The sequence below is a fragment of the Panulirus ornatus genome, chromosome 7, assembly GCF_036320965.1.
Source record: "Panulirus ornatus isolate Po-2019 chromosome 7, ASM3632096v1, whole genome shotgun sequence".
Taxonomy (NCBI): Eukaryota; Metazoa; Arthropoda; class Malacostraca; order Decapoda; family Palinuridae; genus Panulirus; species Panulirus ornatus.
This window is the reverse complement of record NC_092230.1, coordinates 16,845,502-16,859,206: the sequence shown is the minus strand read 5'-3', so window position 1 is coordinate 16,859,206 and position 13,705 is coordinate 16,845,502. Positions and strand designations below refer to the sequence as shown.

The following is a 13,705-nucleotide window of genomic DNA, read 5'->3' as shown; positions in this document are numbered from 1 at the left end:
AGTGAGTCAGTTGTTGTTCGCTGATGATACAGCGCTGGTGGCTGATTCATGTGAGAAACTGCAGAAGCTGGTGACTGAGTTTGGTAAAGTGTGTGAAAGAAGAAAGTTAAGAGTAAATGTGAATAAGAGCAAGGTTATTAGGTACAGTAGGTTGAGGGTCAAGTCAATTGGGAGGTGAGTTTGAATGGAGAAAAACTGGAGGAAGTGAAGTGTTTTAGATATCTGGGAGTGGATCTGGCAGCGGATGGAACCATGGAAGCGGAAGTGGATCATAGGGTGGGGGATGGGGGCGAAAATTCTGGGAGCCTTGAAGAATGTGTGGAAGTCGAGAACATTATCTCGGAAAGCAAAAATGGGTATGTTTGAAGGAATAGTGGTTCCAACAATGTTGTATGGTTGCGAGGCGTGGGCTATGGATAGAGTTGTGCGCAGGAGGATGGATGTGCTGGAAATGAGATGTTTGAGGACAATGTGTGGTGTGAGGTGGTTTGATCGAGTAAGTAACGTAAGGGTAAGAGAGATGTGTGGAAATAAAAAGAGCGTGGTTGAGAGAGCAGAAGAGGGTGTTTTGAAATGGTTTGGGCACATGGAGAGAATGAGTGAGGAAAGATTGACCAAGAGGATATGTGTGTCAGAGGTGGAGGGAACGAGGAGAAGAGGGAGACCAAATTGGAGGTGGAAAGATGGAGTGAAAAAGATTTTGTGTGATTGGGGCCTGAACATGCAGGAGGGTGAAAGGAGGGCAAGGAATAGAGTGAATTGGAGCGATGTGGTGTACCGGGGTTGACGTGCTGTCAGTGGATTGAATCAAGGCATGTGAAGCGTCTGGGGTAAACCATGGAAAGCTGTGTAGGTATGTATATTTGCGTGTGTGGATGTATGTATATACATGTGTATGGGGGTGGGTTGGGCCATCTCTTTTGTCTGTTTCCTTGCGCTACCTCGCAAACGCGGGAGACAGCGACAAAGCACAAAAAAAAAAAAAAGTATGTGTATGTATACATATATATACATACATATACATATATACACATGTACATATTCATACTTGCTTCTCTTCATCCATTCATTATCATGCTACAAGTCTAGGAATCCCTTCTCATGAGAAACTTGCATCTTCAAGAATATGCTTCACCTACTAGCAGGGACAGGATGGACTCCTTTGAAGCAAGAGTTTCTTTGATGAGATTGTACTCTTTCACCAATTGACAATGATACAGCTTTACCAAAGGTGACTTTATGTGCAAAGATTCCTGAAGCAGGCGAAGTCTGGTATCACCGGTCTCGTCTCTTAGACTTTGTTGTCATACAGCTTTTTAAACTTTTGTATGCTGTGCATTTGCAACTTCATTGCTTGGCTTATTCCATTTATCCTCAAATCTAACACTTTTCTGGTCTTACATCTTTTGTTACTTGTTCCTTGCTTAGTTTCCTACACTGACAGTTGTTTCATACATGTAGCTATAGGGAGCTTTATAGAGAGAAAAAGAGGCATGTGACTCAACTAAATTACATTTTTTTTTTCAAAATGCTTAAGAAAATTTCTCCACATTCATTTAAAACAGTTGCTGATTCATTAGTTAAGGCAGCCAAACCTAGTACCCCTCCTTATTCCACCCACAAACTCTCAGTCAACCCCATCCCACTCCACCACTAGTACCTTAAGCCCACATCACCATAATCCTTTTCAGTTTTCATTACATGTTTTCTAAATCAGTAGGTTTAAGGATGTGGTAAATAGTTGTAATTTTTAGGATAAGCTTTTACTTGTACATTCCTTACTTTAGAATTAGATATGGAAAACTAATGTTGAAGAACTTAGCTCATCATAGAATGGGTCACAGTTGATCATTGTTATATAACATTTCACACAGGGACAAATTTTTTTTTAGGAAAGTAACCTTGTTACTATACGGGGAAAGGTTGTAGTGTATTGATGTTGAAATGCAGGAGAATTTATAGAGTAAAGAATGAAGGTGTAAAGAGGATATGTAATGTGTATATTTTGTTAGATAGATGATAAGACAAAAGCAGTTTTACAGTGTTTAGCCATTTAAGATACATGGTAGATAGATTAGTGAAGTAGTTGTATGTTACTTGTAATTATATGTAGATGAATGTACTGTACATGGAGAAGTAGATTCCTTAAAAAATGGACACTTTCAGTACTGAATTGTTTCAGGATAGTTGATTACTATGGGAATACTAGAGGAATGATTTTTGGTCATGTGCAGTGATGTCATATGTCTAAGGATGGGGAAAAGTAAAAATGGAAATTTTTGTCACGTCTTTACTAAACTGAAATATTGTATTTTTTAATTTTGCCTTTTTTTTTCAGGAGAAAGCATAGTAGTAGCAAGAACAGCAAGAAGAGTCACCCTAGCAAGAAGGACCATGAAAAGATCCGCAGTCATAAAAGTAGCCGTTCCCCTACTCGAAGGAAAAGCTCCATGGCAAAGAAGCTCCTGTCTCCTGGACGCAAGCGCAGTCCATCTCCATCTTCACGCAAATCCCACAAACTCTCTCCAGGCAGATCCAAAAGGAGTAAGAGTGAGTTGATCTGTATCTAAATGACGCAATCCTTGGGTACTTGTGCACAGTACCAAGATATCTTGGGTTCGCATGAAGTAATCCAAAAATAGCAGACTGGTTCAGATATCCTTCAGGTATACTCACTTTGATATAGAACTTTTTTTGCTTTGTATTTAAAAGATTAGGAGAGGATTATTTGATATAACTGGATAGATGAATTGTGCATGCCTTACTAATGAATGAACGTGGGTATAAGTGAAGTAACAAAGTGGCAAAATGCTGATCTACAAATTGCAGTAAATCATTTGCTACATACACCCAACTTAGAACATGCATATGCGACTAGGCTAAAAGCCTTCTATTAGGATGAAACCCACATCTGTTTACCAGGGTACAAACTGGGTAATATAGGAGTAACTGACATACTGTTTTAGTACAATAGGTTCTGAAATTTGAAAGACCTTTTCTCATCAAAGCAATGCCCCATAAACATTTTTCCTTGGATTCTTTGATGTGCCCAATCTTCCCACACTTTTTTTAAACCTTTCTACCAGTTATGACTGCCTTTGGGTTGATGCCCTTGATCTGCAGATTTTGAGCTGCTGGGCAGATAGGTGTATGCAAGTCACTGACTTCATCTTTGTTGTCGTCCATGATTAGCAGTTTGCCCCAAAATGAGGCACCAAAGGCTTAGAAGTGGCATTGGTGTTCAGCAGTTATGGCAACTCTTTTGCCGTGGCCACCCTATTGAAGGAGCCCCCAAAGGGAATTGGCATAAAAGATATAGATAGATAGATAGATTGCCTCAAAATGAGCAGCTTTATATAGTATTACCTAGTTGGGAAGATAGCAAGATGTTGGGAAACCATAATTTCCCCACATTAGAGGGTTAGAAGTTCCTGACCCTGATTTTCCTAGGGTATCCTTGGGAATCTCAGAATCTCTCATGTACATATAAGACAGAAAGTAAAGGTTTTTCAAACTTCAGAGCTTACATTTTTGTCTCTGTAATCTTATTCGACATTGCAACTCAATGAGGACTTCTCCCTGTGATTGAAGGCTTTGTGATTATTATTTAGATTACCCCAGTGAAGGCTTTGTGATTATTAGTTACACTACCCCAAGACCCCTTTCATGCTCCTGCAGCTTCAAGACTACACTCCACTTACTTAGAAAAAAGGAAAGTGAACTCCTGTGGAGCACAAAGGTTCTTGACAAGGCTTATTTTCTTTCTGTCCACTGACAATTATATATCCTTGCCCGCAGGTGAACTCTGGTAACTCCAGGCTTTGTGATGAACATTGATTATGTGACAATTATATATCCTTGCCCGCAGGTGAACTCTGGTAACTCCAGGCTTTGTGATGAACATTTATTATGGTTGATCTATTTAAGAGTCTCTTTGTAACTGTATGATTATAGTTACAACAATATTCATGCAAGAAAAGCAGATATATTCTTATGCTTGGGATCAGGAGATAGGAAGGAAGAATGCTGCTTATGCTTCCCTTGTGTGTCGTAGAAGGTGACTAATAAACTGAAGTGGGGTGTTTGAAACCTTTTTTTCCTGTGTTATAACTTTCTAAAAGCAGGAACAGAGGAAGGAGCTAAGAAAGGACTTTTCTTCTGAAGATGTAGAGATAGATGCTGTGTTTGACAAGAGAAACTTAGATGTTATGGCTTTGAGCAAATCAAGGGTAAGTTCATGTGGTTCAGGAATATAGGGGGTTATTCAGAGGACAGAAGCAAAGGAATGGGTTGCACTTTTGTTTTATGAGTGTGTTATACTGGGTTCAGAGTAGATGTGGATTAGAATGAGAGACTTTGACGGGTGGCCAGTTATTAATGCTTGTGAACCGAAAAATGAGATGATTGAGGAATAAAGGATTTCATCTTGGGAGGAGCTGAGTGATTGCTTTCGCAGTTTTTATGCAGGTGGATCTAAATGCAAGAATGCGAGGGTAAGTAGTGTGGCAGTTGAGACTTTTATTAGGGGCATGTGGTCCCTGGTGTAAGTATAAGTGGGATAATACTTAATAAGTTGTATGTAGAAATACAAATGATGATTTGGAACATATAGTTTAAGAAGAATTGCATACTTGAATATGTGGGTCATTAGGGCTGAGGGTCAGAAGGAATAAAAGAATTTTCTGCTAATTGACAGGTGTGCAAGGGAAGGTTGTTGAATGTGAACATGCTGAGAGGAGTGCCAGTTAGAATATGTGAAATAGAAAGTGCTGTACTTTTGATAGAAGTTTTGAAAGTGAGGTAGGAAAAGTGCCCTTTGTGCACAGATACCCAAAGATGTTGAGAGAAGAGCAGCCCAGGAGGAGAGTAAAAGAAACAAGGAAAGTGGAAGGGGTATGAAGATGATTAAAGGGAGTTTTTAGGTATGCAAATGAAGCATGGGGCACATACATTAAAGAGTTGTGAGTGGTGGAATAAGGAAATTAAATTGATAGTGAAAGAGAAAAGGAAGTTGTGTGGTTGGCATGTACAAGGAAAGTGTGCATATCAATTTGGAGTAAAAGAGGCACACAAGGAAGTGGGGGAAAGTATCAGTGAATTTTAAACAAAAAAGAAAATTGGCTTTGAAGGAGGTAAAAGATCTGAGAAGAAGAGGACAAGTAAAGGTGAGAGTGAAGAGAGCATATCAGAAAGTGATAACAGTGAAAGAAGATGGAGATGGAGATAATATTTTGGATTGCTGAATGTTTCAGATGACATGAAAGCACTCATGATGTGTTGGGGTTAATGTGGCGTGTAGAGTGAAAGTCTTGGTGAAGGGTTGGTGAAAAGAAAAATGGATTTGAAAGCCTCCCTTAAGATGGAATTTCACAAAGCAGTAGGAGTGAATAGGATTGGTACTGAGTCTCATTAGAAAGGGAATAATGATTGGGTAGTCAGATTGTTTGATGTATATGTTCCAAATTGAAGTGCATGAGGACTAGAGGGCATTTGTGGTGCCCTTGTTTAAAAGCAAGCAGTTCAAAAATGAATATTTGAATTGTAGTGATGTCAGTTAGAAGATTTAGAGTCACATTCAGAGTTGATTTTCATGAGAAAAGGAACCTAATCCACAATATGTTGAGGTACCTGCACTACAGTATTACCAGTTGTAACTAATGACACACTTTTAGGCATCGATCAGCCTTATGCCTGGTAAAGTGTATAGGAAGATGGTGATTGAAAGGATGTTGTCATATATAAATAAACTGACTGGGCAGGAGCATTGTGGTTTTAGGAGTGGTAGAAGGTGTGTGAACCAAATGTTTACATTGAAGAATGTGGATGAGAACTACCAGAGGAAAGGGAATAATAGATATGCAGCATTTGTGTAACCAGAGAAAGGTTATGATAAACTTGACAGAGAAGCCTGATGAAAGGTACTGCAGCTTTATGGTTTAGGTGGAAAATAACTAAATGCTGTTGGGAGCTTTTTCAGGAAGACTAAGGCATGTGTTTGAGTGAGCAGGGAGGAGGTTAATTATCTGTTTGTATATTATTTGGGGGATTTTACATTCATGGGGCTTAGTCTCATTTGTTTTGTACCATCAAGAAGACTACTAACTCTGTTAGCCATTGACATTCTCTGTTTCTTTACTTAGATCATTCTAACCATCCTTATGTTTAGCCAGTATTTCTTTACATACTTTTAATTATGCTGTTTCTCAGCTTCTGATCATGGCCTCTGATATCTCATGTACTTCACCTTCACCTAGCAAAAAGCTGTTTCCTGGCTGCATCATTAATTTGATTTAAGAACTTGAAGGCCATTATCAGGTCACCCATTCCTCTTTTATCCTCTAAATTTAAAGTGAACAGTTGTGTAGCCTTCAGCCTTTCACTGTAACTCAGCCCTCCTAATTCTAGTATTATCTTGGTTGCACTTTTCTGGACCCTCTCAATCATATCTTTGTGGTTACTTAAGTGTGGTGACCAGTTTTTGTCTGATATTTGCTGAGAGTAGCTTTACAAATATTTCTTTATTCTTATACTTGAATGTGATATTGATATTTGTTGACAGATGACTTGCTTTTTTCTTCTTGCATGTAATGCCCTGATAGGAGGTTAATTACAATTTCAATAAGTAAACCTCTCTTGTATATTGATTCGCATAGCTTATTTCCTTTGAATTAATTTTCATACCAGAGCCTTCTTTTGCTGTGTCCCATCCTTATTATCTTTACATCATCCATCTCCATGACTACCTTGGAGTTTGGCCAGGTTCATCTGTAAGCTGATGCAATCATTTTCATTCCCTACATTTTTCAAACATGTTTAGGTACAAGTTTTGGCAAGTCATTTGCATACACCAAGAACAGTAATGGGCCCGAGACTGATCCCTGTGGCACTTGTAACCTCAGCCCACTTTGTGAATGGCCTCTTATCTGCATCTTTTTATCCCTTCCACATAAGTAATCCTCAAACCAGCAAAGGAGTTTATCCCTTTTTTTTACCTGTACAAGTAAGGGTCATAATCACCCTTTGATTGATAGTGTGAAAGGCTGTGTAATTGCATATTTTCAATTCTTTCAGTCTATCTATACTTCTGGTAGGTACTAGTTGGTAGGCAGCCAATGACCATATAGGTATATTACCAATACTACTTGCTTGGGTATAGGAAGGGTTAGTGATGGCTGCATAGTGAGCCAGCACTTCATTGGTTGTCAGTTTGCCCTCCTCTGACCCAGTTAGCTGTCTTTTGTTTCTGCTTTACCCACATGTAGACTGCTGGCTTTCTGTCTATAAACATGCAACTTCTCCATGTCATAAGTAACGCTTGACAACTCTTAACTCACACAGCTCTTTTTTCACAAATAGATTTTCCTGCAATGAGCACTATGTGCTAGCCATGCCTTTTGGCAAAATAGGAGGAACATAGATAGAATTAGTAGGTAGAAACATTTAGGCTGGAACATTAGGTAAACACATTTTATAGAAGTAGTAAGTTGGAACATTAGTTAGGAGCATTTGGCGTTAGTAGTTAAGTAGGAAGATTAAGTAGGAGCTTCTTGCAAACACTTCACTAGAGTTGCCCTCTACCAGTGGCCTGTAAGAGTGAGGCATAAAGACTAAGAATCGGCTCTGGAATTCACTACTTATTGAGACTCTGTTGCCGTGGCCATCTCATTAAGGGAGTTCCAGTTTGGAACAGGCCTCAGAGATATAGATAGATAGATAGATAGATGTATATCTCTGATGCCCATTCCCTATGGGAACTCTCACAAGATGACCATGGTAAAGAGGCCATTCAATCAAGGGATCAAGCATATCAGGCTTGAAAAAACTCTCCTTCCTCCAACTTCCATTCAGCATCTATCACTGCCTATAGCATAACACTGGTCAACAAAGATTTTTTCCCTTGGAAAACAGTTGTGTTTCACATGTATTTTTGCATGCTGAATCCAAATATGTTTGCAGAATTTCTCTAGCACCCAAAGTTTTTCATTCCAGCATACTTGCATATTATTATGTACAGTATAAATGTACCAGTGCTCTACTTAATATTTGAAACAAAAAGTTTAACAAACACGGCTATTTTCACTGTTTGTGAAGTGCAGTAGCTTCATTTTGAAAGTACAATCCTAGATAGATGAGTCATCAGGGACCTACAAAAACATGACTGGAAATGTTAAGACATTCAAGCAGTACCCACTCCTGAGTAGCATTTCCTTTTCCATTCTTTTAACAGATTGTGCTTTTGTGTATTTAAGTGTTGTGCTGATACCCCATTCACTGCTATAATGCTGAGAAACTGTGTAAATAGCCCAAATTCTTTCTGCTACAACTGCAGTGAATTGACATTCAATCACAAAAACATTCTTTCAAACCCTTCATTGAAAAATTGTATGTGCATTGCTTTGGTTGGGGAGGGGGCAAAAGTTCTTGGAGCGTTGAAAAATGTGTGGAAGTCAAGAACGTTATCTTGGAAAGCAAAATGTGTATGTTTGAAGGAAAAGTGGTTCCAACAATGTTATGTGGTTGCGAGGAGTGGGCTGTAGATAGAGTTGTGCGGAGGAGGATGGATGTGCTGGAAATGAGATGTTTGAGGACAGTATGTGGTGTGAGGTTGTTTGATCGAGTTAGTGATGAAAGGGTAAGAGCGATGTGTGGTAATAAAAAGATTGTGGTTGAGAGAGGAGAAGAGGGTGTTTTGAAATGGTTTGGTCATATGGAGAGAATGAGTGAGGAAAGATTGACAAAGAGGATATATGTGTCAGAGGTGGAGGGAATGAGGAGAAGTGGGAGACCAAATTAGAGGTGGAAAGATTGAGTGAAAAAGATTTTGAGTGATCGAGGCCTGAACATGCAGGAGAGTGAAAGGCGTGCAAGGAATAGAGTGAATTGGAACGCTGTGGTATACTGGGGCTGACATGCTGTCAATGGATTGAACCAGGGCATGTGAAGCATCTGGGGTAAACCATGGAAAGTTCTGTGGGGCCTGGATGTGGAAAGGGAGCTGTGATTTCGATGCATTATACATGACAGCTAGAGACTGAGTGTGAACAAATGTGGCCTTTGTTGCCTTTTCCTAGCGCTACCTTGCGCACATGCGGGAGGGAGGGGGCTGTCATTTCATGCGTGGCGGGGTGGCGACGGGAATGAATAAGGGCAGACAGTATGAAGTATGTACGTGTATATATGTATATGTCTGTGTGTGTATATATACGTATATGTTGAGATGTATAGGTATGTATATGTGTGTGTGTGGACGTGTATGTGTATGTGGGTGGGTTGGGCCATTCTTTCGTCTGTTTCCTTGCGCTACCTCGCTAACGCAGGAGACAGCGACAAAGTATAATAGATAAATATATACTTTGGTTGTAAAGTGGGTGACCAGGATAAAGAAAATTCTCTCTCTCTCTCTCTCTCTCTCTCTCTCTCTCTCTCTCTCTCTCTCTCTCTCTCTCTCTCTCTCTCTCTCTCTCTCTCTCTCTCTCTCTCTCTCTCTCTCTCTCTCTCTCTCTCTCTCTCTCTCTCTCTCTCTCTCTCTCTCTCTCTCTCTCTCTCTCTCTCTCTCTCTCTCTCTCTCTCTCTCTCTCTCTCTCTCTCTCTCTCTCTCTCTCTCTCTCTCTCTCTCTCTCTCTCTCTCTCTCTCTCTCTCTCTCTCTCTCTCTCTCTCTCTCTCTCTCTCTCTCTCTCTCTCTCTCTCTCTCTCTCTCTCTCTCTCTCTCTCTCTCTCTCTCTCTCTCTCTCTCTCTCTCTCTCTCTCTCTCTCTCTCTCTCTCTCTCTCTCTCTCTCTCTCTCTCTCTCTCTCTCTCTCTCTCTCTCTCTCTCTCTCTCTCTCTCTCTCTCTCTCTCTCTCTCTCTCTCTCTCTCTCTCTCTCTCTCTCTCTCTCTCTCTCTCTCTCTCTCTCTCTCTCTCTCTCTCTCTCTCTCTCTCTCTCTCTCTCTCTCTCTCTCTCTTTTTTTTTTTGAGGCATATATGTCAGGCTTCTCACTGCATGGGCATAAGGTTCATTCTGTATGTCTTTTGCCATTCCTATGGTTTGCAGAGATCCCAAAGATCATGCTTCGGATTGCTTCTGCCTGACAAATATGAATGGTCCGACATCAAAGCATATCGTTAGATATCCAGATTTACCCAAATATTCCTTGCTTGTTTTAGAAGGCAACTAAATGGGGTGGTAGCAGGGGGCTGGAAACCCTCCCCTCCTTGTACTTCATAAAAGGGGAAACAGAAGGAGGGAAGCGGGGAGTGCTCATCATCCTCAAAGGCTCATATTGGGGTGTCTGAATGTGTGTGGATGTAACCAAGTTGAGAAGAAAGGAAATATAGGTAGTACGTTTGGTGAAAGAAACCTGGATATTCTGGTGCCGAGTGAAATGAAGCTCAAGGGTAAAGGGGAAGAATGGTTTAGAAAAGTCTTGGGAGTGAAGTTAGGGGTTGGTAAGAGGACAAGAGCATAGGAAGGAGCAGCAGTACTGAAGTAGGAGTTGTGGGAGTGTAGAATACAGTGTAAGAAACTAAATTCTAGATTGATATTGGTTCAACTGAAAATGGATTGCGAGAGATGGGTGATTATTAGTGCTTATGCACCTGTTCATGAGATGAAAGATCATGAGAGGCTAGTGTTTTGGGAGCAGCTGAGTAAGTGTGTCAAGAGCTTTGATGCACATGACCGGGTATTAGGGATGGGTGATTTAAATACGAAGGTGAGTAATGTGGCAGTTGAGGATATAATTGGTGTGCATGGGGTATTCAGTGTTGTGCATGGAAATGATGAAGAACTTGTGGATTTGTGTGCTGAAAAAAGACTGATGATTAGGAATACCTTGTTTAAAGAGAGAGATGTACATAAGTATACGTATGTGAGTAGGAGAGGTGGTCAAAGGGCATTATTGGATTACATGTTAATTGATAGGCATATAAAAGAGAGAGTTCTAGATGTTATTGTGCTGAGAGGGGCAGCTGGAGAATTGTCTGATTGCTGTCTTGTGAAGGCGAAGGTGAAGATTTGCAGAGGCTTTCAAAAAGGAAGAGAGAATATTGGGGAGAAGAGAGTGGTGAGAGCAAGTGAGCTTGGAAAGGAAACTTGTGTGAGGAAGTACCAGAAGAGATTGAGTGTAGAATGGCAAAAGATAAGAGCAAATAATGTGAGGAATGGGATGTATAGGGAAGCAGTGATGGCATATGCAAAAGATGCATGTAGCATGTAGCATGAGAAAGGTGGGAGGTGGACAGATTAGAAAGGGTAGTGAGTGGTGGGATGAAGAAGTAAAGTTGTTAGTGAAAGATAAAAGAGAGGTGTTTAGAGGATACTTACAAGGAAGGAGTGCAGATGACTGAGAGATGTAAAAGAAGAAAGTGCAAGGGTTGAAAAAGATGGCAAATGAATGATGGGGTGAGAGAGTATCATTATACTTTATGGAGAATAAAGAGATGTTTTGGAAGGAGGTAAATAACGTGCTTTAAATGAGAAAAATAGGAACATCAGTAAAGAGGGCGAGCTGGGGAGTAATAACAAGTAGTGATGAAGTGAGAGGGAGATGGAGTGAGTATTTTGAAGGTTTGTTGAATGTGTTTATTGATAGAGTGGCAGATGTTGTGTGTTTTGGTTAGGGTGATGTGTGAAGTGAGATGGTCAGGGAGAATGGTTTGGTCAAGAGAGAAGAGGTAGGGAAATCTTTGTGGAAGATGAAATCCAGCATGGCAGCAGGTTTGGATGGTATTGCAGTAGAATTTATTTAGAAAGGGGAAGACTGTGTTGTTGATTGGTTGGTAAGGCTATTCAGTGTATGTATGGATCATGGTGAAATGACTGAGGATTGTCAGATTGCATGCATAGTGCCATTGTACAAAGGCAAAGGGGATAAAGGTGTGTTCAAACTACAGAGGCATACGTTTGTTGAGTATTCTTGGGAAATTTTATAGGAGGGTATTGATTGAGAGGGTGATGGTATGCACAGAGCATTAGATTGGGGAGGAGCAGTGTGGTTTCAGAAGTGGTAGAGGATGTGAGGTTTAGGTATTTGCTTTGAAGAATGTGTGTGAGAAAAACAGATGGATTTGTATGTAGCATTTATGGATTTGGAGAAGGCATATGATAGGGTTGATAAACATGCTTTGTGGAAGGTCTTACCAGTATATGCTGTTGGAGGTAAGCTGCTAGAAGCAGTGAAACGTTTTTACCAAGGATGTAAGGCATGTGTTCGAGTAGGAAAAAATTAGAGTTATTGGTTCTTGGTGAATGTTGGTCTGCGGCAGGGGTGTGTGATGTCCTCATGGTTGTTTAATCTATTTATGGATAGGGTGGTTAGGGAGAAAAATGCAAGAGTTTTGGAGAGAGAGGTGAGTATGCAGTCTGTTGGGGATGAGAGGGCCTTTGGAAGTGAGTCAATTGTTGCTCGCCAATGATACAGCTCTGGTGGCTGATTTGAGTGTGAAACTGCAGAAGTTGGTGACTGAGTTTGGAAAAGTGTGTGAGAGGAGAAAGTTGAGAGTAAATGTGAGAAAGAGTAAGGTTATTAGGTTCAGTAGGGTTAAAGGACAAGTTTACATGAGAATTTACATGAGAAAGACAGACAACAGGAGGCCTGATTGGGTTGTCTGAAAAAAAGAATACTTGACAAAAAAAAATGTGATTCTGCTCAGTGGTTTTTTAAGCTATCAACGACTGCCCGCTGCTGCACATTAGCCTTCGTGTCCCTGTTACTGCTGTCGTTTGCACATTTATTTCTGGCATTTTTCTCGTAGTATACCTAACTCAATAGAATATTTGTTGAAACAACTTTTAAAGCTATTTATAGTTTTACCATTCACTACGTTTGACGGTAACTTATTTCAGTGTTCAACACACCTATTGGAAAAGAAGCTTTTTCCCATGTCCATTTGTCCTAGTAACCGTATTTTCTTGTCTTTCGAAAAAATGCTCATGGTTTACTTTATTGACCTTGTTCAGAATTTTGAACACTTGGATTAAGTCGCTGTGAAGTGCACGTTTTTTAAAGGAGAAGAGATCCAATCATTTTAACCCCTCTTTATATGCCAGATTTCTAAGGGATGGGATCAATTTTGTTTTGCGTCTTTGTACTTGCTCCAATTTTTTCTTGTCTTTTTTATAGTTTGGGTGCCAAACTGGACTGAATATTCCAGGTGTGGTCTTGCTAGAGAATTATAAAGTGTAAGAATTGTTTTAGTGTCTCATAAACTATTCTCCTGCCTATGAAACCTAACATTTGGTTACCCTTTTTGCTTGCTGCTTCACACTGTTAAGTGTATTTCACATTGTTGCTAATGACAGCTACAAGGTTCTTTTCCTCATTTACTTTAGTTAGAGAGTTTCTGAACAGTCTCTAGTCATAATGCATATTTTTGTCTCCAGAGTGCATAACTTTACACTTGTCTGCATTAAACTTTATTTGCCATCTGTCTTACCACTCTGCTAGTAAGTTAAGATCTCTTTAAATTATTTCGCAGTCCTGCCTGTTTACAGGTCTACCTCTTAGTTTAGAGTCATCTGCAAATTTGGAGATCTTAGATATGAGACTGAGTTCTAGGTCATTAATGTATATTATGAAAAGAATTGGGCCTAGAAATGACCTCTGTGGTATACCACTCGTTACATCTAGCCAATCTGAGGCTTTGCCGTTTAATACTACATGCTGCTTTCTTCCGGTAAGGCAGTCTCTGATCCATGTACAGAATTTCTCGCCCGTTCTGTGTGT

At 40.1% G+C, this 13,705-nt stretch overlaps 1 protein-coding gene across 6 annotated transcripts in view; it reads left to right on the top strand.

Annotated features, from left to right (window-relative positions):
• Nucleotides 1-13,705, top strand: part of LOC139749432 (uncharacterized) — a 457,243-nt gene that overhangs the window by 189,223 nt on the left and 254,315 nt on the right. For 4 of the 6 annotated variants that reach the window (XM_071663279.1, XM_071663278.1, XM_071663282.1 and 1 more), the window contains one exon: nucleotides 2,339-2,550. In XM_071663279.1, coding sequence (XP_071519380.1) covers nucleotides 2,339-2,550 — 212 coding nt within the window. The remainder of the gene's footprint in view (nucleotides 1-2,338; nucleotides 2,551-13,705) is intronic. The other 2 variants (XM_071663280.1, XM_071663283.1) reach the window with 1 other exon arrangement.